The sequence below is a fragment of the Myotis yumanensis genome, unplaced genomic scaffold, assembly GCF_028538775.1.
Source record: "Myotis yumanensis isolate MYYU_CA2020_CCGP unplaced genomic scaffold, mMyoYum1.0.hap1 SCAF_6, whole genome shotgun sequence".
Taxonomy (NCBI): domain Eukaryota; kingdom Metazoa; phylum Chordata; class Mammalia; order Chiroptera; family Vespertilionidae; genus Myotis; species Myotis yumanensis.
Genome location: NW_027223757.1, coordinates 28,010,950 through 28,035,514, shown reverse-complemented (window position 1 = coordinate 28,035,514; position 24,565 = coordinate 28,010,950). Strand labels below are relative to the sequence as shown.

General features: G+C 37.6%; 1 protein-coding gene across 1 annotated transcript in view; it reads right to left on the bottom strand.

Moving 5' to 3' along the window:
• Positions 1–311: 311 nt before the first annotated feature.
• Positions 312–24,565, bottom strand: part of VTA1 (vesicle trafficking 1) — a 46,770-nt gene continuing 22,516 nt past the window's right edge. The window contains exons 5-8 of the mRNA XM_070417800.1: positions 18,416–18,524; positions 15,755–15,928; positions 8,496–8,576; positions 312–1,390 (exon numbers count right to left, since the gene is read on the bottom strand). Coding sequence (XP_070273901.1) covers positions 1,245–1,390; positions 8,496–8,576; positions 15,755–15,928; positions 18,416–18,524 — 510 coding nt within the window. The 3' untranslated portion in view covers positions 312–1,244. The remainder of the gene's footprint in view (positions 1,391–8,495; positions 8,577–15,754; positions 15,929–18,415; positions 18,525–24,565) is intronic.

Sequence of the window (24,565 nt, the reverse complement as noted above, 5' to 3'; positions counted from 1 at the left end):
TGCAGTCGTGGAGAGCAACCACAGATAAAACAAATGAATGGGTACGGTTTTGATTCAATAAAACTTTATTTGAACAACAGGTGGCCAAGCCATGGACCATAGTTTGCTGACCCATGTGTTAAAGTATTTCAATCTGAGTGGAATAAATGAACCAGATACGTTACAGGTAAGTTTGCCAAATTTATCTCTCTCTTTTAAAGAAAATTGTCTTACTACAGAAATATCATATTCCTGTAACTAAAAATAATGACTTAAAAATGACGATTCTAACATGCAAATTAAAACAGACATTTGGCTCTGTAGTAAACAACTAGTGAAAAGAATCCTTGCATTTATTTCTTACACAGCACAAATGCAGGTGACACATTAAATCCAAAATTCCCCATAAAACTTATAAACGTAACAACTGAAAATCTAATTTCTTATAAACTTCTGCATCATTCATAGCTATACACTCTAGAGAACCATTCCATAGCAGCAGAGGAGAATCCTAACTTAAAGCACCAGGTTTCCAGGCATTACTAAAACTGTTTTTTCATTGTCTAATACATGCAGTCAAGCTGCCTAATAAGCAAATACCAATTCACCTTAAGCTTCAATGGATAAGGAAAAGCAGTTGGGAAGCCAACATCCTTCTTAAGTCTAAAAGTGATTCTACCTCATCTTACTTCTTTTCCATGAAAATTTAAACTTTTAATGTAGTTATAACATGAATATAAATTGAATTTTGAACATACTCTCTTTCAGATTAATATAACAGTTTAGGATGTTCGTATCTGTTTTATAAGTTTTGAGGAAAACAAAAAGCATGATTTCTAATCTGGAATGTTCTGGCCATCTTTATTAAAATTAAAATTTTATAGCAAAGTACTATGCTCTGTTTGTTCAAATTAGAAATTAAAATATTCTTTAAATCATGTAAATTAAGGTACAAAGCTTAATCCCAATAATTTTTTTAGAACTGTATTTTCATTTTTGATGCAGAGTTCAATGGGCATTTTTAGGATCTTGCTAACATCAGCCCGATACACTGAGATTACTGGATCCACTAAATGGGCAATAAAAACTGGTTGAGGCCGCTGACGAATGCTTCAACAGGATCTGATACACAGACACAGATTTCATTGTATAGTCAATGGAACTGAAGTCTTCCTTAAAACTGTGCTCCTGATAGGTGGAAGATAGAGACTAATGGACTGTTAGTTCTTTAGGCCAAAAATGCATGGATCTGCCGTACAAAGGCTTTATTCTCTGCCTGTAGTCAGTAACTTGAGGGCCTTCTGCAGATTCTGCACAGCAGTGCTGACATCTTCGTATTGCAAAGCACTGCCAGCATATTTGCAGTATTTCTGAGCTCTAGCAAAGTCCTCGGGTGTTAGACAGATATCTCCTAGAAGAAAAGAATAATTAAGATATTTATAAGAATATAAAAAGTGTTCTGTTCAGGCTAGGAAACAAATTCAAGATTAGAGAAAATATAGAAGGATTTTTTCAATCCGTTGTTTTTAAATACATTTTCTCATGCTATTATTTTTTTATTACTAATATAAAGCACATATATACCAATACATAATAACTTACTTGAGCAAGATTTTCCTTTCAGAAGTAATAAACTAGAATTCTTTATATTTTGGAAAATTAATTATAAAAAATTATACTCTGTGAAACAAGGGTAGCAGGTTTGGGTGATTATGCTAGAATCACTCTGCCTCTCTTTTCATGGAACAATACACACAGACTAAACCATTCAACCCTCATTTGAACTGGAAATCTAACCCTCAATTTAAAGAGACAGGAATAACAAACTTTATGTGAAAATTTTACATAAGTTGTTTAACTTTCCTTTAAACATAAACAAAAATTTATCTTTTTGTGCCACCCATACAAAAACCTCTAAGGTTTAACATAAGTTTTATATAATTAAACTACACAACTTAGCATGTAAACCACCCTTACAATTTATTTCTCCAAAATGTATTTTCTCAGCAAGTTTTCCACTTACATGTGTGATTGATATGTGTAGAGCCCAACCTAATAATTTGGGTAAACTAACCATACTAAAAACATTTCATTCAATCTAGGATTTGAATATACCTGAATATATATTTCTAAAGATAAAATTAAATACTTTGTCTTTTGAAATAAATACCCTTTTCCTTAGAAATGTTATAAGGATTCTAGGAGAACTGATCAGAAGGCTAGGGGCAGACTATAATAAACATAATATATTTTGTTACCCACTAAACCTAAATAATTATTATCCTGCAGTTCCTTAGATAATTTGGTCAGGCATGCCTCAGTTTTTTGCTTGAAAATACCTACCAGATTCTTTAATGGTTTTTCAACTATATTAAGAGGCTCTAGTAACTGAGATAGACATACTTTCTAGGTAAGTGAGACACCTTTAAAAATTAAGTTTACTATAACTCTGCTCATTCTGTGTTTTAATATCCTATACTCCTATCTCAGGGCAATCTTTAAAAATATAAGGCATCCGCCCAGAATTTACTGGATTTGCTGGAAGAAAGCCCTAATGCTCAGGACTAATCTTATTTTTACAGCATTAGCTTTAGCACTGTTTTGGTGACATATTACTTATTTATTAATCAGATAAAATGTGTATAGTGGCAAGAATTCAGTTACTATTTTAGGTTTATAAACTAATCTTATCCACCAATGATAAAACTATTTTAAAACAAAAAGTATTTACTTTCCTTATAAAATAAATATTTCAATATTTATAAAATATGAATGAAAGTATTTTAACAAAAATATAATTATATATATGAAATAAATATAATAGATATGTATGAAAAATTTGTAACTCAAAAAATAACTAGATAATAACCAACTTATGATTTAGATACAAAATATAAGTTATAGACTTAGACAGACATGTAATTTATTTTCAACAATCAGAAGTATAAATAACTTATTAAGCCATTTCACATAGTTACTTCTGGTATTTCGTAACAGTTTAGGCTTTCCCATATTTAAAAAAAATAATATGTAAGTCATTAAATAAAACATTTTAAATAAAAATAAAATCTGTCTCTTAATTATGACTCTTCTAAATTAGCATTTAAAACCTAAATAGAGGAACTGGAAAAGACATAGGAAGGAAAAACAGTTCAATTTCATTTTATTTGATTTTATATGAAAAATAGTAAATACTGCTTAATGTACCAAAATAAAAGTTGTCTTTTCCTATCATTAAAATTTGCCAGAGCCCATAATCAGAACTAGACAGAGAGAATATTGTGGCCCTAAAAGTTGTTTAGAGGATTAGAGAGGTTGTTTAACATAATATCTCTTTTCTGAAATATGTGCTTTTAGGTTCCCGATGGCTTCAGACAAGACTGTCTGAACCACAGACCTGATTCTCCTTCATAGGGCAGGACAAGAACAGACACAGAAGACAGCTAGAGCTATCCATCAAGTTCCCTATTAGAGTGGAAAGAGAGCCTCGGTCAGCACGGAATCAAAGGCAACATTATTTGGTATAAAGAGAAGTCCCGGCATGCTCAGTTGGCATAAGCATCCATTTCCAAGGCTGAATTATCAAGTTTCCAAGGAATAAAACTTAATTGTAAATATTTCCAAAATGAGTCTTTAGGGATTCTTTCCTATTTAACCAGGTAGTTCTAGAAATTCATGTCAAGAACCCTGGATAATTTATTTGATCCTAATATACTCTATTATTCCCTGACTCAGTGGATGCACAGGCAGAACCGGAGGGGAACCCTCTGACCTGCAGTAAATCTTGGAGGTAACTGTAAAGCATAATACTGTGCTGCCTTCTATCCAGGCACTGCCAAAACATGCCACTTATTAATGGCAACAACAGTAGCAATTATTAAAGGTAGAGGTTTGTTACATCAGGTACTATGCAAATGCTTTTTAGATATTCTATTCTCAAAAAAATTTATAAGTTGTTATTCATATTCTAATACTATATAGAGAGAGGTACACAAAGTAAAAAAGTAAATACTGTGCCTCAAATACCCTTTCCAATTCCATTCTCCTCTCCAGAGATAGCCAAAAATTCATTACAAAAACATTTAAAATATAATAATACTAATGCACATATATTATGTGTGTATTAAAAGGCAATAAGTACTAAACACTAAAGAGAAAAATGTAACAGGAAGGGGGTATTAAAAGTATTAGAAGTGATAGTGATAGATATGGTGGTTATGAAACCATTATTTATTTTTTTGAATTCTCTAGGCTTTTCCTATGCATTTAAACACATATGTACACATAGGAGGATATAGTTTTGTTCTAAACTTTTTTTTGTTTTGTTTCCTAAACAGGGCCATACTATATAATGTTCTGCAACTTGAATTTTTACTTACTGTGTCTAGATCTTTTCACATGAGAGTTATCACATTCTTATTTATTTTTTCCATCACCATTTATCCTCTCTATGTACTCTTCCACCTCCACCCACCCCCTCCCCGCAATCAACCACACTGTTGTCCATGTCCTTGACTTCTCTTTTTTTTTGCTCAACCCCTCCACACTCCATCCTTCCCTCCCCATTAGAGCTGTCTGCCTGCTCTCTATGAGTCCATCACTATTTTGCTTTGGTAGTTCAGTTTTCTTGTGAAATTCCACATATTTAGTGAAATCATATGTTACTTTTCTTTCTCTGACTGGCTTATTTCACAGCATAATGTTCTCCAAGACCATCCATGCTGTCACAAAGGGTAAAAGTTTCTTCCTTTTTTACGGCATAGTAGTATTCCATTATGTAAATGTACCACGGCTTTTTTACCCACTCATCTACTGATGGACACTTGGGTGTGCACATATTAAAAAAAAGAATGTGACTGATGATGTGATCCCAATCACATCCTTTTTTCATATGTGCACAGTATTCGTTAGTATAGAATAGATCATAAATAACTACTTTTCCATTAATAAGCATTTAAGATTATTTTCTATTACTATAAATGATGCTGACATAAATATTTCTGTAAATACATTTTATGCTCACATCTAAGTATATTTTAAAAATAGATTCTTAAAAGTATAATAGCTAGGTCAAAAAATTATATTTGCCATTCTGTTACTGACATAATGCTAATGAGAAAAGCTTTACCAATTTATAGTTCCACCAACAGCACATAAAAGTCATTCTCTGTTTTCAATAACATTATAGCTTATTAATCTTTAAAATATTTTTGCATCTATTTAAATATATAGTCACCAACACAGTCTTCAGTGCTTGGAGACACCATTACCTTCAGTAAAGAGTGCACCGTGCTCCAACCTCTCATGTCCCCTAACTTTCATTAAATTCTGAACCAACTATAAATAAATCTTTTTGCTGTCATACTAGTAAACCAAATGAATGCAGAATTAGAGGAACACAATGTAATCAATTCATGTTATGTTCATGATACCAGCATGGTAGATGTGTCACCCCCTCCCATCGCCCTTCTAAATGAAGCTCTTCTAGTTCCACAACTGAGAGGCAGGTAGCTTAATGGCCAGTTTCCATTCACACTAGGAGAATCGAAAAATCATTTGGGAAACAGACCTGCAGACATAGTATCAGGGGAAACACAAACTCAAACTCAGTAATAAAATTAACAATAGTAGAGCAAGGTTTTCATTCTAAATAAAGAGGACTAAATCCCATCAGACATATGACAATAACTGAATGAGAAAGACCAAAAGAAAGTGATAAATTTCAGAGGGAAGGTGCATATATGTATAACCCATGCACAGACAATGATGTGGTGAAGGCCTGGGGAGGGGTGGAAGCTCAGTGGAGGGAGTCAGTGAGGAAAAAAAAAAGGGACATCTATAATACTTTCAACAATGATAAATTACAAATACATAAATAAATAAAAATAAATTATAATAAAACAAAACAAAAACACCACCATGGACTGGGGGGAAATAACAGAAATGCATAAGTAGCAAAGATTAAAATCAACAAACAGTGAAGGCATGTGCCGAGGGGTAGGGGAGGCCGGGGGAAGGTCAACGGGGAAAAAAAAGGAGACATATGTACCACTATTTGTAATACTTCAAACAATAAAATTTAAAAAATCAACAAATAAATCACCTAGCCCCGTGGTCGGCAAATCGCGGCTCGCTAGCCACATGTGGCTCTTTGGCCCCTTGAGTGTGGCTCTTCCTAAGCCTTAGGAGTACCCTAATTAAATTAATAACAATGTACCTACCCATATAGTTTAAGTTTAAAAAATTTGGCTCTCAAAAGAAATTTCAATCGTTGTACTGTTGATATTTGGCTCTGTTGACTAATGAGTTTGCTAACCACTGACCTAGACTATGAAACAACCAATCAAAATAATTATCCTCAGAGATTTTTATTTTAAACTAGAGGCCCAGTGCACAAAAATTTGTGCACTGGGGGGGGGGGGGAGAGGGGGAAGGAGGGGTCCCTCAGCCCGGTCTGTGCTCTCTCGCAGTCTGGGACCCCTTGGGAGATAACAACCTGCTGGCTTAGGCCTGCTCCTGGGTGGCAGAGGGCAGGCCCAATCCCTTAGGTGCAGCCCGTGGTCGGGCTCAGAGCAGGGCTGATTGGGGAGTTGGGGCGCTGCCCCCTGTCATGCACAGAGCAGGTCAGATTGGGAGGTTGCGATGCCACCCTCAGTCACGCTCAGGGTATGGCTGATTGGGGGGTTGGGGCACCGCCCCCTGTCACACTCAAGGCAGAGTCGATGGGGAGGTTGCGGTGCCACCCCCTGTCACGCATAGAGCAGGGCCAATCAGGGGGTTGGGCGCTGCCCCCTGTCACGCACAGAGCAGGGACCATCAGGGGGGTTGGAGCTCCGTACCCTGTTACACACAGAGCAGGGCCAATCAGGGGTTTGGGCGCTGCCCCCTGTCATGCACAGAGCAGGGCCCATCAGGGGGTTGGGGAGCTCCCCCCTGTCATGCACAGAGCAGGGCCGATCAGGGGGTTGAGGAGCTCCCCCCTTTCACGCACAGAACAGGGCCCATCAGAGGGTTGGGGAGCTCCCCCCTGTCACGCACAGAGTAGGGCCGATAGGGGAGTTAGGGCACCACTCTCTATCACCTACAGAGCAGGGCCGATCAGAGGGTTGGGACGCTGCACCCTGTCACACACAGAGCCACAGGGCAATCAGGGGATTTGGGCGCTGCCCCCTGTCACGCTGATCCGGTGCCAGGAGGCCTCGCGGCTCCGCTGATCCCGGTGCTGGGAGGCATATTACCCTTTTACTATATAGGATAGAGGCCTGGGGGCCGGCTGGTTTGCCCTGAAGGGTGTCCTGGATCAGGGTGGGGGTCCCCACTGGGGTGCCTGGCCAGCCTGGATGAGGGGATGATGGCTGTTTGCAGCTGGTCACACACCCTTCAGGGTGGGGGTCCCCACTGGGGTGCCTGGCCAGTCTGCGTGAGGGACTGAGGGCTGCTTTCAGGCTGGCGGTTGTTGATTGAAGCTCCCAACCGCTCCTTTTTTATTTTATTCTGGGCCAGCTTTTGCTCTGGCTCTAGCTCTGAGAGCAGGTATCTGGTTTGTTTCGGTTCTATAATCGAAACAATGTATAACTTCAGCTCTGAGATCCTGGCCTATATTTGTTAGAATGTTTCAAACTGCCAGCTCAGAGGCCGGCAAGTCAGGCGGGGAACGTTGGAGTCTGCAGTCACTGGAGCAAGCAAGCCTCATGTTCGCTTCCAGCTGCCTGGCTGCCGGCCGCCATCTTGGCTGACAGTTAATTTGCATAAGGATATGCTGATTAGCCAATGGGAAGGGTAGCGGTCGTACGCTAATTACCATGTTTCTCTTTTATTAGTGTAGATTAGTTTCTCATCCTAGATAATCTGATCACTCAGTACAGATGAGAAATATCATAATCATAACACATGGCAATCTTTTTTTAAAAAATGTTTAATCTTGCCTGAGGATATGTTTTTATTGACTTTTAGAGAGAGAAGAAGGGAGAGGGAGGGAGGGATGGAGGGAGGGAGGGAGAGAGGGAGGGAAGGGGAGAGGGGAGAGGGGGGAGAGAGAGAGAGAGAGAGAGAGAGAGAGAGAGAGAAACATTGATGTGAGAGAAACACTGATGGGTTGTCTCGCATACCTGCCCAGACCTGGGATCAAACCTGTAACCACGTATGTGCCCTGACCATAAATCGAACCCACAACCTTTTGGTGTACAGGATGATGCTCCAACCAAGCCACCGGGCCAGGGCAACACAAGGCAATCTTGAACTAAAATAATCTTAGCTTCCATGATATCTTTGGCTACATGTTTGTGCCACTACATTTATACAGTATAAAAAAAAGGAACTGTAAAAAAAAAAGAAAATGCCTTGAGATTTAGGTATTTTTGATAATATGAAACAATCTTGATTCACTAGAGAATCTAGTGAACATGGCACTCAAAGAAATGTGTTTCAAATTACCTGGACACTCCTAAGGTAAAATCACAAAACAACACCCCCAAACAAAAGACACATTATAACTTATAAACACTCAGCTGACTTACCCTGGGAAACTGTATTGAAAAGTGCAGGATCAATGGCCGGAATAGCTTGTGGAGTAGGTTGAAGAGTATTACTTGTTACACCTGCAAATCAGAAAACCACAAATGGGTATTAAAGTTTCATACCTCTTAATTATCTAGTAGGAAAGCACTTAAAGCATTATGGAGGAATTGCATCACTTCACTTCCTTGAAACCTTAATGAATTCTAAATTGATAAAGTTATTTGATGTTGGAAGCTGGTGTAGAAAATATGCAGGAAAATACATTTAGAGTGTTACGTACATAGTATTGGTTACACATTTCCTATTATGTACTTTGTTTGTCATATCTAATACTTCAATTTGCTTCTCAATTATAGCTTACCAAATATCTGTAGAAGTAATAGAAGCCTTCCTACCTTTTAATTTCTTAGTCAATTAAGTAATTTGGGGACAAGGTGGGATGTAATTATGATTTAATTTACCTTACAGGGCAAGTCCCACTTAACCACTCTGCATGAAATAAAGATTGTATGTTCCAAATTTTCCAGTTAACATTCACTGAATATAACATATTCCCTGAATATAACAGCCATAAAAATTCTAATAGGAAGTCAAAACTTATTGCTTATTGGTTAATAAAGAATATCATCTTTTTAAAAATACATATTTTTATTGATTTCAGAGCGGAAGGGAGAGGGAGAGAGAGAGAAACATCAAAGAAGAGAATCACTGATCGGCTGCCTTCTGCACACCCCCTACTAGGGATAGAGCCGGAAATTCGGGCATGTGCCCTGAATGGGAATCGAACTATGACCACCTGGTTCATAGGTCAATACTCAACCACTGAGCCACACCAGCCGGGCACTAGCATTCTTGATAAATGCTAAGAAATATAATAGAGTTGAAGATTACTAATCACCTAAAATATAACACAAATTGTTAAAACTTCCCAAAGGGACTTACATGATCCAATCAGCAAGCAAGCAAATGAAGAATAAAGCTGATTACTCTAAATCAATAAATCAGAAAACAGGATTCATTTCCCCAAGCTAATAGATTAAATTTGAATAGGCAATTTGTAGTAAGTATAAAATGGGAAGACAATGTAATAAAAAGAAGAAAATAAACTAGGAAGTTTCTAAAAAAAAAACAAAAACATAGCCAATGAAAGTTCTAGCATGATGGTTTTAAAAGGTTGACTTACAATTTAAAATAGTATTCAGATCTAAGTTTTGACTTTGAAGGACCTTCTCATTACCAACCCCAAAGAAAAATGGCTTAAATATATACTATTTTATCTCATTTAATTTTGATTTAGGGCAAATTAGTTTCATTTTACACCTTTGGAACTATTAAATCATGAAAATATTACTTTTTAACTAAACACTGAACTAATAAAAAAATAAAAGTACAAAGGGATACAGATAAAAAGTCAAGTATAATTTTTAAAGAGTAAAAAAAAATGTGCATGAACAGCCTACTTTTTATTCCTACTCTAGGCCATTTTAGGGCTACCACCAGTTTCTAGGGCACCCTTCCATGCACATACAAGCATGTGTGTGCCCAGTCCAATGTACGTGTGTATAAAAATAAGTGATCTACAGCCTTCTCATTGATCCATCTAGGTATCAATGCCATTCCTTGCTAAATAACTCGTGTTTCTGCCCAAATTAAAATCCTCCAAACAAATCCCTTTCTCTATGGAGAAGGCATACACTTTATGATCAGCATTCTGCATTAATTTTTAAAAATGCAGGAAAATACATTTGATCATATTTCTTTATGATCAAGTAGGCAATATTAATTTATAAGAACAAAACAGACAGGGAGAAAATGTAGCTATGTAGTAAAATTTTATTTGAGTAATATTTTAAAAATAGGTAGTTTGCATTTTATTAAGGACTTCTGGTCAATCATTCAATTAGGACTTGAACTGACAACACAGGCTGTGCAACATGCCTCATACAGCAGTCAGAAGATGCTGCATCTCGTCTGTCTTGACACACATGAGCCAAGGCCTGTCCTCTTGGCAACCATCGTAGAATGTTGCCATAGAGGCCTAGCATACTGGCTCAATACAAGTGCATAAATAACAGTCAGATTAGGAAAAAAAATTTAAATTTATGTTTATTATTTTTTGAGATGCCCAAATCTAGTATTTTTTTCCCTTTTTTTCTGATTTGGAAAGGTATCATTTGTCAATTCACAAATGGGTTGCAGGCCCCAAGACTGCAGTATGTGTGTGGGAGTGAACATTCCTGGGGAATGTTGAAAATGGCTTTCTACTTTTTAACAAAAAAAAAGTACTAAAAAGTAACTTTGGGTTAATTTTTAAGTAGATGGCTGCATATCCCATTAGATGGGATTAATACACATTAAAAAATTAAAGATCACAAGATTTCTAATTAAGTATGAGAAAAAAGGGTGTTGGTTAGAAATTAGAAAAGACTGTCCAAAAAGTATAATTAAACAGAATGCTGAAATGTAGCATTTGGAGCAGCAAATAGGCAGAAAGACATGTTATCTATGAGGAACACTCTAAGTAGAGGAAAGACAGGAGGACTGGTTGAATAAAACTTCAGTATAATCATGGAAAATAGCATTGATACAAATGATTAGGCCAGAATATAAACAACCTTAAAAACTGTATGGAAGAACTCAAACGCAGTACTTCTGACGTTTAGAAGAACTACAATAAAAGAACTAAGTTTTTGATCTATATATGAGGTGAGCTGCATTTATAATTAAAAGGCTGGCATTAATTATAAAATTGTGACTTAATCTATTTAGATTTTTCACTGAGATCTTCCTCTATATTTACCAACTGTAAAAAGTGATGTTTCAAAAGGAAGAAAACAGTACAATGTATTGCCAATATCTGATATTATAGTGATTAAAGCCCAAGAGCAAATGCATGTCCTCTTTAAACAATCACTATCCCTGCTCTCGTTGTACCCATTACTTTCTTGTGGAAGAACTAAAAACTGTATATTAGCACATACTATTCTTTTCAGCTATCTTAAGGATTTCCTTTTGATAAAAGTGCATCCTGGACCTTTATATGGGAGAAAGTAAATCATTCTTAAAGCAAGTAAGAGGGGAAACATCTGCTATATTTATAAACTAAAAATTTTATTTCAGTTTCTATTAGGCAACTATAACGGATTAAAAAAACTGTTTTAAATATAATAGAAAAAAATTCCTCCAGCAAAGAGAAGATTCCAACATCTCAAATCAATCTTAGGAGTAAATATATATCAGAAAAGTAGGTTTTTATTTGATAGAATATTAGCTCCTTGGGGGAAGGGACAAAAAAGAGAGACTCCAAAAACACAAAATCAGAATGACTTGGGTTCAAACTCTAGTGCTTTACTTACTAAGTATGTTTGTATTTTAATTTTCTTGAGATAACTGCTTAATTTGTTTACTATTAGTAAATTAAGGGTAACAATATCAAATACAGTTTCTGTAAGAGTAGATTTATAAAAGCTGTTAATTATATAAATGCTAAGCCTATGTAAAAAGATAGGACCTTATTCCTAATAGAAGATTACCTCCTAATATCGATCTTTATGTGATGCATATTCTAAGCAGGAGATTTTGTCTGTTAGTTTGAACATATGAAACTACCAATATTCTATCACTTTTGTTGAACGAAAATAGCAATTTCATATGGTTTAACCTTATAGAGCCCTTCTATTGGAAGTATATGTTCCCTTGCATATGTACATATAGGACGTCTACAAATAAAATATGTATGTATATATGGCTATACCACTACTCAGTCCTAAGATATATTGTCTAAAGCAATACCTGTTAGGCAATGTTTTTAAGGTCATATCCTATCCCCAAAAGTGACACTTCCTTTGATTCACAAAATGATTTTAAGTGTTCATTAACTTGCTATTAAATATCCTGTCTTTCTTTGGCATAGAAATAGGAAGGAAGAGAAAAAGAAAAGAAAGGAAGCTAATTTGCTGAATATTGAGTTTGTGATAGGCATAGTACTAGTCAATTTTTATTCTTTTTCTCCTTTAATAATTAAAACCATGAGAAATATGATTAATTACATTTTAGAAAGAAGAAAAACCTTCATCAAAAGAAGGTAAATAATAGTTGAGTTTGTGGTTTAGCAAGGGGAAGAAACTAATAACCAATACTATTTGACTCCAAAATGCATTTATTCTCTTTTCACTCTTCTATAGGGCTGCTTGTGACTGCAGCTCTTGATTAGTGTTTAAATTTAGTAGTATAATTCAGACAGTATTCATCTAAGAATAATATGCCTAAAGTAGCTGGTTTTGCTTACATTTTCTACAGAAATTTTCAATAATTCTAAAAGATGAAATATTTAAAACAGTGCTCTATAGGGACGGCCCCGGTGAGGTTGAAACGGCCCCGGTGAGGTTGAAACGGCCCCGGTGAGGTTGAAACGGCCCCGGTGTGGTAGGGACGACCCCGGTGAGGTTGAAACTGCCCCGGTGAGGTCGGGACAGCCCCGGTGAGGTTGAAATGGCCCCGGTGAGGTCAGGACGGCCCTGGTGAGGCTCAGACGGCCCTGGTGAGGTTGAGACTACCCCAGTGAGGTTGGGACAGATAAAGGGGACCAGTATAGACTGATGAACAGGGGTAGATACAGAGGCAGAGCAACATTGAACAGACTGTCAAACTACAGTGGGAAGCCTGGGGAGGGTTTGGGGGGGGATTAAGAGATCAACCGAAGGACTTATATGCATGCATATAAGATTAACCAATGGACACAAGACACGGGGCGGGGGTGGGGGGCGGTGGGTAGGGGCTGGGGGAATGTCAAGGGGGGAAAAAAAGGAGACATATGTAATACTCTTTGTAATACTTTAAGAAATAAAAATTATTAAAAAAAAATAAAACAGTGCTCTATAAAATTTTGCTTACAAACTAATTCAAATTGGTTTGCCTATTAATATTATTGCATGATAATAAAGCAGTGAAAAGGCAGGACAGGTAAAATATACAGAATGATGACACAAAAGAGATCAGTGTTAAAATTATTCCTTTCATTAATACTGTTAAAATTATTATCAATATTTGTAGATACGCTGAGGCTGACAACTGAAAGTCAATGAAGTAGTGGTGTGCTACATAATAGAAATGGTAGAAATCAGGACTCAAAGGATGACTTTCATTTTATCAATTAAATGCTTTGAAATGTTTGTATAGTTTACTGCCACAGATTAACCTTATGCTGAAATAAAAGTAAAACTTTCAGAACAATTTTTATTAAAAAATGAAAATAAGTTAAAGATTTAAACTATGGTTTTAAATACCTTTCTATTTGGAAGTAGGATTGATGCTATATTAACAATACACATACATAGAAGAGTATCTCTTTGCAACTTATAAAAATATCTGTATCTACTCATATTAACTTATTGGAGACTAGTTTTGTCAGACTATTTTTCTATGAAAATAGACATACAATCCTAAATTATTCCAAGATATTAGCTATCACTTCCCTTCCTTGTTTTTAGTCACATTTTTGTAATCCTAAAAAAAAGAAAAAATGACCCAAAGCCTCTCCTTTTACTAGTCTGTGATTCCATTGCTACTGAGATTCTGTGCCTCTCCTTCATCAATAACCCATGTAGAAGGCAGAGCAGGGTCCTACGGAAATGAGACAGGAAAAATGGAGTCTTGCTATCATAGTGGGATGCTGACGGACACATCTACACTAATAAAAAACAAAGATGCTAATTGACCATACCTTCGCTACGCCCCAAGGCATGCCACCAGCCAAACAGAGCGACTATATGCAAATTAACACAACCAAGATGGCGGCCGGCAGCCACGGAGCTGTAGCAAGCAAGTGGCTTGGTTGCCAGGGCGATGGAGGAAGCCAAGCTTACTGAGCCGGCTGTGGCTTCCACTCTTGGCAACAAAGTTTCAATTATAGAAGACAAATAAGTCCCAGATACCTGCTTCCAGCCAGCCTCCATTGGGAGCTTGGATGGCTGGGGGCCGTGGCCACCTGCAAACAGCCATCAGCCCCTCACCCAGGCTGGCCACACCCTCATGGGGTGAGGGTCCCCGCTGGGGGGCTTAGCCAGCCTGAAAATGGCCCTCAACCCTTCACCCAGACTGGCCAGGCACCCAAGCAGGACCCCCCACCCTAAAGGGGCTGTGGCCAGCCTGCAAACAGCCATCAGCCCCTCACCCAGGCTGGCCAGGCACCCCAGCGGGGACTCCCACCCTAAAGGGGTTGTGGCCAGCCTGCAAACAGCCATCAGCCACTCACCCAGGATGGCCACACCCTCCTGGGGTGAAGGTCCCCGCTGGGGGGCTTGGCCAGCCTGCAAACTGCCATCAGCCACTCACCCAGACTGGCCAGGCAACCCAGCGGGACCCCCTCACCCTGAAGGGGGTGTGTCCAGCCTGCAAACAGCCATTAGCCCCTCACCCAGGCTGGCCAGCCACTCCTATATAATAAAAGGGTAATATGCAAATTGACTCTAACAAAAGAATGACTGGGAATGACTGGTCACTATGACACACAATGACCACCAGGGGGCACACTCTCAATGCAGGAGCTGCCCTCTGGTGGTCAGTGCGCTCCCACAGGGGGAGCTCTGCTCAGCCACAAGCCAGGCTGACGGCTGCCAGTACAGCGGTGGTGGTGGGAGCCTCTCCCGCCTCCTCAGCAGCGCTAAGGATGTCCGACTGCAGCTTAGGCCTGCTCCCCGCTGGCAAGTGGACATCCCCCGAGGGCTCCTGGGCTGCCAGAGGGATGTCTGACTGCCAGCTTAGGCCCAATCCCGCCAGGGAGCGGGCCTAAGCCAGCAGGTGGTCATCCCCCAAGGGGTCCCAGACTGCGAGAGGGCACAGGCCGGGCTGAGGGACCCCCCCCCCCCCAAGTGCACAAATTTTTGTGCACCAGGCCTCTAGTACTATATAAACCCCTCCTCACTTCAGTGCTATTCTTAAACAACATTAAAGGGGAAAGAGTGGGAGGGGAAGAAAAAGAAATCAATAACACACATAAAAGCATAGAAGCTATTCTTATTAATAAAATATAAAGTCAATGTAATCAAAACATTTAAATGTTCTGTCATTCTTATAAAACTAAAAACACAACTGATATTAAAAAACTTCAATAAAAAGAATTTAATTTGCTTTTTTTGTAGGTCAAAATGGAATTAAAATATCTTATCATGCTCAATGACTATCATTATGTAGCACAGATATAAGTGCAGCTCTTATTTATGAAAGAAGAGTTCCAAACTTTTTGAGTTTCATTTTCTACCTGTGCTGTGAGGCACTTCTGCTGGTGTATTTGCTGGGGCGTGTGCACCGGGAGGAATCTGTATTCCAGTATAGTTGCTCGAAGGCATGTTGCTGGGGTCATAAGTTGAAGATGATGGCTGAGGTGGCTGAGTGGGCAGGGAGGTGGCTCCAACATCTTCATTTTCTTCAACATCTATTATAGAAAATATGTGCAATGTTAAACTAGGTATTTTGAAATAAAAATGCTGAATATTCTTATTTTGCTATACAGGCATGGCAGACCTTCAAATGCAATTTTATTTAATGTTGTTGATAAGCAGGCTCTATCTTTAAAAATAATGGTTTTAAATATTTTCTAAAAGTTATGCCTGGCAATATGATTACCACTTCTTTTAATTCTAATTCCAATTCTATAAAATCTTTGCATATTGTGTATTTTTTCTGAAAATAAACTTCCTTTAAACCCACTCTTTAAACATAAAAAAGTGACATTTTTGGCAAAACATGTCACATTTATGCTACCCAATAAGAACTCTATTTTCTTTCAGCTGCCCTATTAAATGACTGTGTGTTTGTTGTCCAAATTGTTAAGTTAATCAACAAAAACAAAGAAATAAAATTTCATATTCAGCTATCTATAATGAAAGGAGTAATAAGAGACTTGTGTTGATAAGTTTTAATACGTAGACTTCAAAATATACTAACTATCATTAGCTAAATTTGAAAACTACTTTGAGAAAATTAGTATATTTAAAATGACAATCACTTTGGAGAATCTTAGTAATTTAAAATAAAATAAATATAATCTAGAACTACAGATCTCTGAAATAGATTTGTTTCCTATTAATTTTAAAATATTTTTTGTCTCATTATAAACATACTAGAGGCCCGGTGCACGAAATTCGTGCATGGGGGAATGGGGGGTCCCTCAGCCCGGCCTGCACTCTCTCCAGTTGGGGGATGGCCAACTGCGGGGGGGATTGGGCCTAAACCAGCAGTCGCACATCCCTCTCACAATCTGGGACCGCTGGCTCCTAACTGCTTGACTGCCTGCCTGCCCCTAACTGCCTCTGCCTGCCGGCCTGATGCCCCTAACTGCTCCCCTGCCTGTCTGACTGCTCCCTAACTGCTCTCCCCTGTGGGCCTGATCGCACCCTAACTGCTCTCCCCTGTTGGCCTGATCACCCCCAACTGCTCTCCCCTGCCGGCCTGATCGCCCCTACTCCGCTCTGCCTCAGCCCCCACCACCGTGGCTTTGTCTGGAAGGACGTTCAGAAGATGTCCGGTCTAATTAGCATATTACCCTTTTATTAGTATAGATTACATTTTTAATGTAGATAATTTTAAATAAGTAAAAATCTACCTACCACTCTGAGATATGCATTTTATTAAGTAACCCTATAGATGTATTTATACCTTATATGCACTACAATAGTTTTCTCCTATATTAGAGAACTCCAACATTTATATATTCTGGGAAGGAACAAACTCCTGCTGTTTAAAAGCACTGAAGAGTGACCAAAATCTGGTAGAAACTAGGATGATGATGGACCTTGGAAGAAGAAATCTCACCAGGTAAGAACTACTTTTTTGTGGCTTTTCACCTGAGGGTACTAAACAGTCTGTACAAAGGGAAGTACTGCAGAAAAGTGAGCCTTAAAATGTGTATATGAACCCCAACTAAATGTCTGTTTGGCACTGAACTATGCATGTACACTGGGAGAAGACTCTAGTGGGCCTTGAAGAAAGCAACAGCCTTATAGATGAAAGAAAGAGAGGCAGTGTTTGAGTTCAGGCAAGTTAACTGCTTGTTATAAACAAGAATCAAGACTTCACAGAGGAAGATAACAGAATGCAGAGGAACTATAAAATTGTTTATTTATCAACAATGAAAAATAACACAAATATGGGGTGAGAAAAATTGTGACCAAAGTCATGAGAAAGTCTATAGAAAAAGAACCCCAGAACAACCGATATATTGAAATTAACAGAAAATGACTTAACACCAGGTACTTTATCAGAGAACAATATAGTCATAATGAATTAAAGAGGAAAAACTCACCGGAGAAAAGAAAAATATAAGAGGGAATAGAAACAGATGGGACTAACAAAAAACAAATGGCAAAAGTACTAGCTTAAATCTAGCTAAGCAATAATGTATTAAATGTAAATGTACTAAACACTTTTTTAAAGATTGATGCTGTCAGACTGAAAAAAAACACCTATATGCTTTAAGACTCATATATGTTTAAAAGAGGAGGATGAAAATAGATATACCATGTAAATACCAAGCAGACAGAAGCTGAAGTGCTACTTTCAATAATAGACAATATAAAAATCATGATAAGGAATATTAACAGAGATAAAGCAGGATATTTCATAATGATAAAAAGGTTAGGCAATTAACCAAAGAAACAATTATAAAGGTGTATGTGCTTAATAAAGTTTCAAATAAACAAAAACAGAAGTAGTAAATACTATATATTTTACAAAACTTTTTAGACATTAGAAGAGTTTGGTTCTAATCTCTCACTGTCCCAAATTTATGATTTTATATCCAATTTTCATGAATTTTGGACCTGATGGGAGAAACAATTATATGGTCCCTTTAAAAACTTTAGATACTACTGAAAAATTATGATTCTACTAAATCATTTTACATAGAGAAATAAATACATACCATTATCATCGTCAATTCCAACAGGCCCTGCTTGAGGAGTCTCTCCATTCTTTAAACAGTTATGGATATATGTTGCCTTCCACCTTGCATACTTTCTGTGTCTCACATTCTAAAAAGAAAAATATTTTTATCGATATTAGACTGCAGTAAAAAAGTCAAGCACAAATAATACATTTATGATAACTTATAACATATTCTTGAGGTAAAACCCAGTTTTGCATTATAGAGCACTGAAAGAGTCCAGGACCCTCTCAATCTTACCACTGGGTTCTACCAACTTTCTAGGGCTCAACAGGCTTAATAAAAAGCTATCTTCCTCAAAACACATGTCTAATGGTTCTGAATTTCAGAAAAGGTCTGCAATGGAAATATATGAGTATCCTTCGAGTAAAATTTGCAACTTATATGCACAGGGGAGAAATAGGCAAGACGGAATTATAAAATCCTATATAATAAAAGCTTAATATGCTAAGTGTCCAGTTGTCCATTCAATCAATCAAAGCATAATATGCTAATGATATGCTAAGGCCGCTCAACCGCTCCCTACAATGTGCACTGACCACCAGGGGGCAGATGCTCCAACTGGTAGGTTAGCTTGCTGCTGGGGTCCGGCCAATCGGGACTGAGTGAGATGGGTCGGACATGCCCTGGAGCCCTCCGACTGGCCAACCTCCTACGTCTCTCCCTGGCCCTGATTGTGCATCGGTAGGGTCCCTCGGCCTGGCCTGCGCCCTCTTGCAATCCAGGAACCCTCAGGAGATGTTGGAGAGCCAGTTTCGGCCCAATCCCATGGGAGCAGCACCACTTAGCCAGAAGCCAGGCTCATGGCTGGCGAGTGCAGTGGCAGTGGTGGGCCTCTCCACCACCGTGGCAGCGCTAAGAATGTCTGACTGCCAGCCATCAGTTGGACATCCCCCGAGGGCTCCCGGACTGCAAGAGGGCGCAGGCCAGGCTGAGGTACCACCCTGAGTGCACAAATTTCATGCACCGGGCCTCTAGTTAAATATAAAAAATAACAATAAATTGAACTATTTTCACTAGAGGGAAAAATAAATCTGTACAAATCTAAAAAAAACTAACACGATGTACTGGTTAAAGTAAGCAAACACTTAACCTGTAGCATACTATTTAGCAGCTCTGAGTCTCATTTACTTCAATTCCCAAAAGGAGAAAATAGTAAGTCATGGGATTGTTGTGAGAACTGAGAATATTAGTGAAGAACCTGCTAGTTGCCTCTTCTTTCCTGACTTTAAAATTTATGCTATATACCATAAAGTAAGAAAAAAAATTGTTTTAAAAAATATGAGAGTAAAATTTGTCAGAATTTTGAACGGATTAGTGATTTTTCAATTCATATAGTTAATGGACCTTTATGATACTTCTGGACCAGTGGTACTAGTATCAATTGGGAACTTGTTAGAAATTAGAATCTTCAAGCCTGCATCACAATCTATATTGTAACAAGATCCCCAGAGGATCTGTATGTACATTAGTTTGAGAGAACAGTTTATGTTGAAAACAGCTGTACTTTGCCTTTTGTAAAGATCCACCAAGTCACCAATGAGTACAAATATAGCATATAGTCTAGATATTTAGTTGAGTATTTTATGTGAGATTCTCTAGATGCTACAGATTAGTATACAGAAACCGAAAGAGTAACCCACCAAATTACTGAATTTGTAACATATTTAATTTCCCTTTCCTTATCAAAATATACTCTTATATACTCCATTATAAAAAAAGGTCCTATAGCTCAGCCTGTGGTTCAACTGTTGAGCATTGACCCAGCAATCAAGAGGTCCCAGGTTTGATTCCTGGTCCAGACACATGGCAGGGGTTGTGTGCTTGATCCCCAGTAGGATGCGTGCAGGAGGCAGCATTGATGTTTCTATCTCTCTGTCTCTCTTCCTTCCTCTCTGAAATCAATAAAAATCTATTTTAAAAAAATTCTACTTCTGTACTTTTTTTTGCTCAGTAAAACAAGAGGTCATAATATTTTTGCCCTGGCTGGTTTGGCTCAGTGGATAGAGGGTCGGCCTGTGGACTCAAGGGTCCCAGGTTTGATTCCGCTCAAGGGCATGTACCCTGGTTGCGGGCACATCCCCAGTGGAGGGTGTGCAGGAGGCAGCTGATCGATGTTTCTCTCTCATCGATGTTTCTAACTCTCTATCCCTCTCCCTTCCTCTCTGTAAAAAACCAATAAAAAAAAAAGTCATAATATTTTTATCATTTCAACTCAACCGTTAATATCATCACTAGGAATTTGGCTTTCATAATAATTAAGGTCCAACTTCATTTAGTAGTTTCCCTGACTCAGTCCTCTCTACAAGAATCCTGGCTCCTTCTACAGATGGTATTTAGAACCCAAACTCAGACACTGGGGGTGCTCATTTCTACTGATGCATCACTGCTTCCAGGACCTTTCAGTATAGGGACATAGGAACTTTGTCTCAGGTACATGTATACACAAAGCTATTATATATGCTGTATACACACAAATGCATGCATATATTGTATATACACACATTTGTAGTATATACATATATACCATCTACATATATATATCGATTTTTCTCTAATACATTTAAAAGCATAATATGAACATTTCCAGTTCCAATCCAACACAATACAATGTACTATTCTCCCATCCCATATTTTAAGTTCTTTGTCCAGAAGTGAGAAACCTGGTTCCCTTAATATACTTCCTCATTTGCTTAATCCTATACACAGTGGTTCTCAACCTTCCTAATGCCGCGATCCTTTAATACAGTTGCTCATGTTGTGGTGACCCCCAACCATAAAATTATTTTCGTTGCTACTTCATAACTGTAATTTTGCTAGTTATGAATCATAATGTAAATATCTGATATGCTATATGTGTTTTCCGATGGTCGCGACCCACAGGTTGAGAACCGCTGATATATAGAGTAAGCAGTTTTAGAATTGATAACCTAATACCATCAAGAAAAACCAAACCTACAAACAAGAGTTCAATATTTAACTATTATTTTGGGGTAAAACTGTCATACCTTGAGATAAATAAATCTTAATGTATATAATTTGATGGGCTCTGAAAGAAAGATATGCCTGTGTAAAACATACTATCAAATTATAACATTTCTAGTTCCCCATGATAATGTTCCTTCATATACCTTTCCAGAACAAATTTCCCTTGCCCCACCCCCTCCAACAAACATCCTAATTTTTTCACTAGAATTTGTCATTATATGTAGGGAATCATCCAATTTGCACTGAGTTTTCTTTTACTCAGCATAAAATCCACAATCCACAAGATTCATTCATGTTGAAGGGTAGATCACTAGTCCCTTTTGATATTTTAGTAATAGTACAATTTATCAATTCCTTTGTTGGTGGACAACTGGGTTATTTCTAGCTTTGGGCTATTATGAATAAAGTTCCTATGAGCACTCTTGAACAAGTCTTCTTCTAGACACATGTTTCCATTTCTTTTAAATAAACACCAAGGAGGAATTACTGGGTAAAAAGGTAGATGTGTTTAACTTAATAAAAATCTGCCAAATCTTTTCCCAAAGTGGTTATAATGTCTAACATTTTCACCAAGCAATGTATGAAAGCTCTTGTTTTTCCACATTCTAGCCAATATTTGATGTGGCTCGTCTATTCATTTTAGTTAATTTTACTGTTTTTAAACTATTCTACTGATTGGGGGGGCATTAAATCTCTAAGTATAACTATGAATTTATGTATATTTTTATTTCTATCAGTTTCTGTGTCATATAGTTTACAACTGTTATTTTGGTACACAGACACTTTTAACTGTAATATCTTCTTGATGAATTGAACATTTTATTACAAAATATCACATTTTACCTCTAGTAACACATCATAAAGTTCCTTTTGTCTAATACTAATATAGCCACTTGGAATTTTATTTACTCAGCATTTGCATTAAATATTTTCCCTTCTTTTACTTATAAAACATCTGTGTCTCAGTATTTAGAGTGTCTCTTGTAAACAACATAAAGTTTGAGCTTGTTTTTTTTTTAAAATCTAGTCTGAAAATCTCTACCTTATAGTGTTAGTCCATTTACATTTATGGTACTTACTGTATTTAGGCCTAAAATTTGCTATTTGTTTTATACTAGTTCCATCTGTTTTTGTTTCTCTCTCTACTTCCTTCTTTTGGCATAATTATAATATTTTTTATTTAAACAGGTATATGTCTTTATAAAAATAAAAAATATAGTTTTTTACATATTTATGTACATAACATGTCCAATGTACTTCCTTTCTCCCTATAAATCCAAGTTACCACCCGGTATTATTTTCCTTCAGACTGAAAAACTTCCTTTCTGCTGGTTAGTAACTTAGCTCTATAGTGCAGATTTGATAGCAATGAATTAATCTGCCTGAAATGTCTTTTATTTTACCTTGATTTTTTTGAAGGATACCTTTCCTCAAAGAATTCTGAGTTGAAAGCGTTTTTTTTTTGTTTGTTTTACTTTCAGTACTTTAATTGTGTCAATTTCATTCTCTTCTGCCCAACACTTCATAAAAAAAAAAAAAAAGAGAAGTCAACCATCCTTCAAAGCATTTTTACCTTGTGCAGAATGTGTTCTTTCCCAAGACTGCTCTTTTCAAGGTCTGCTCTTCATTACTGAACTTCACTGCTATGACTATGACGTTCTCAGGTATGGTTTTCTTTACATTAGCCTTACTTGGCATTCACTGAGCTTCTTGGTTCCATAACTTTTTCACACAATTTAGAAAATCTATGGTCACTATTTCTTCAAAATCTTTTTTTCTACATTTTACTTCTACTCTCTTCAATGGGACTCCAAATACACATAATGGGACTCCAAATATAACTAGTAGCAATACATAATGGCCATCTATTTCTAAATACATTAATCTTAAGCAAATATATGATTGAGCAGTTTTGAATAATTTCCATTAAGATTTTAATGTATTTGCGGATGTCCTCTCTAAATGTAGTACACTAGACCAGTGGTCGGCAAACTGCGGCTCGGCAAACCGCGGCTCACAAGCCACATACAGCTCTTTGGCCCCTTGAGTGTGGATCTTCCACAAAATACCAGCTCTTCCACAAAATATCGACTTCTGCGCATGGGCCATGAAGTTTCAATCACACTGTACGTAGGCACCTGCACGTGGTATTTTGTGGAAGATCCACACTGAAGGGGCCAAAGAGCCGCATGTGGCTCGTAAGCTGCGGTTTGCCGACCACGGCACTAGACCATTATCCATCAACTAAAAAGAGCAAGAACTAATGTTTTTTAAGCATTTACTACTGCTAGGAACTTTGCTAAAGGCTGTACGTGTATTTTCTCATTTTATCCCCAGGACAACTTAATGAAGTATTACAATTTTCTTCATCTTATAGATGTGGGAACAGACTTACGTAAGTCAAATAACTGAGTGATTCAGTTATGAAGTGGCATGTGGAATTTGAAGTCAACGGCTATAGTATTCTTAACCACATTGTACGAATACTGTGTGCAAAAATACTCCATTCACAATTAATTGAATATTAAGTGCAGGTATGTGTACAGAACAGGCACTTTTGTAATTAGATAAAGCTCTCCCACTCAACCATGGTTTTCTAGGTTAGCAGTGAGATGTTGCTTAATTCAGAAACTTCCAATGCAAATGGATACCTGAAACAGACTAACTCCAGATGGCGACACAAGTACATAATTGCTCCAGTTGTGCCTGAGCCCTGTTTTTCCAGAAGCAGGAGTCCCAGATTGGGATAAATCAGGATTCACTGTGGTCTTCCATAGAGGGATCTAGATCAGTGCTAAAAAGATGTGGTCCCAGAACTGGTGGTCTGCAAACTGCTTACAAGTTTGGACAAAATAGTACACAAATTGATAATTTAGGAACTTAATGCAAATTAGGCTTGTATTTCACATGTCTTTTTTAAGTTTCATTTTTCTAGTGTTTCAATTATTACTTGTATTTTACATAATCAGTCTGCAACAGATTGCAAATTAAGAAAAAAAATAGCTGGACTTTTATCACCAAGTCTGAGATCACTGTTCTGGGCTATAGCATCTGGAGACAAGGTACTCACATTTTTCTGACCCTTACTTCTCTCACTATAATTCAGAGTTGCGAAAGAACAAGCAAAATATATCTGAGGCG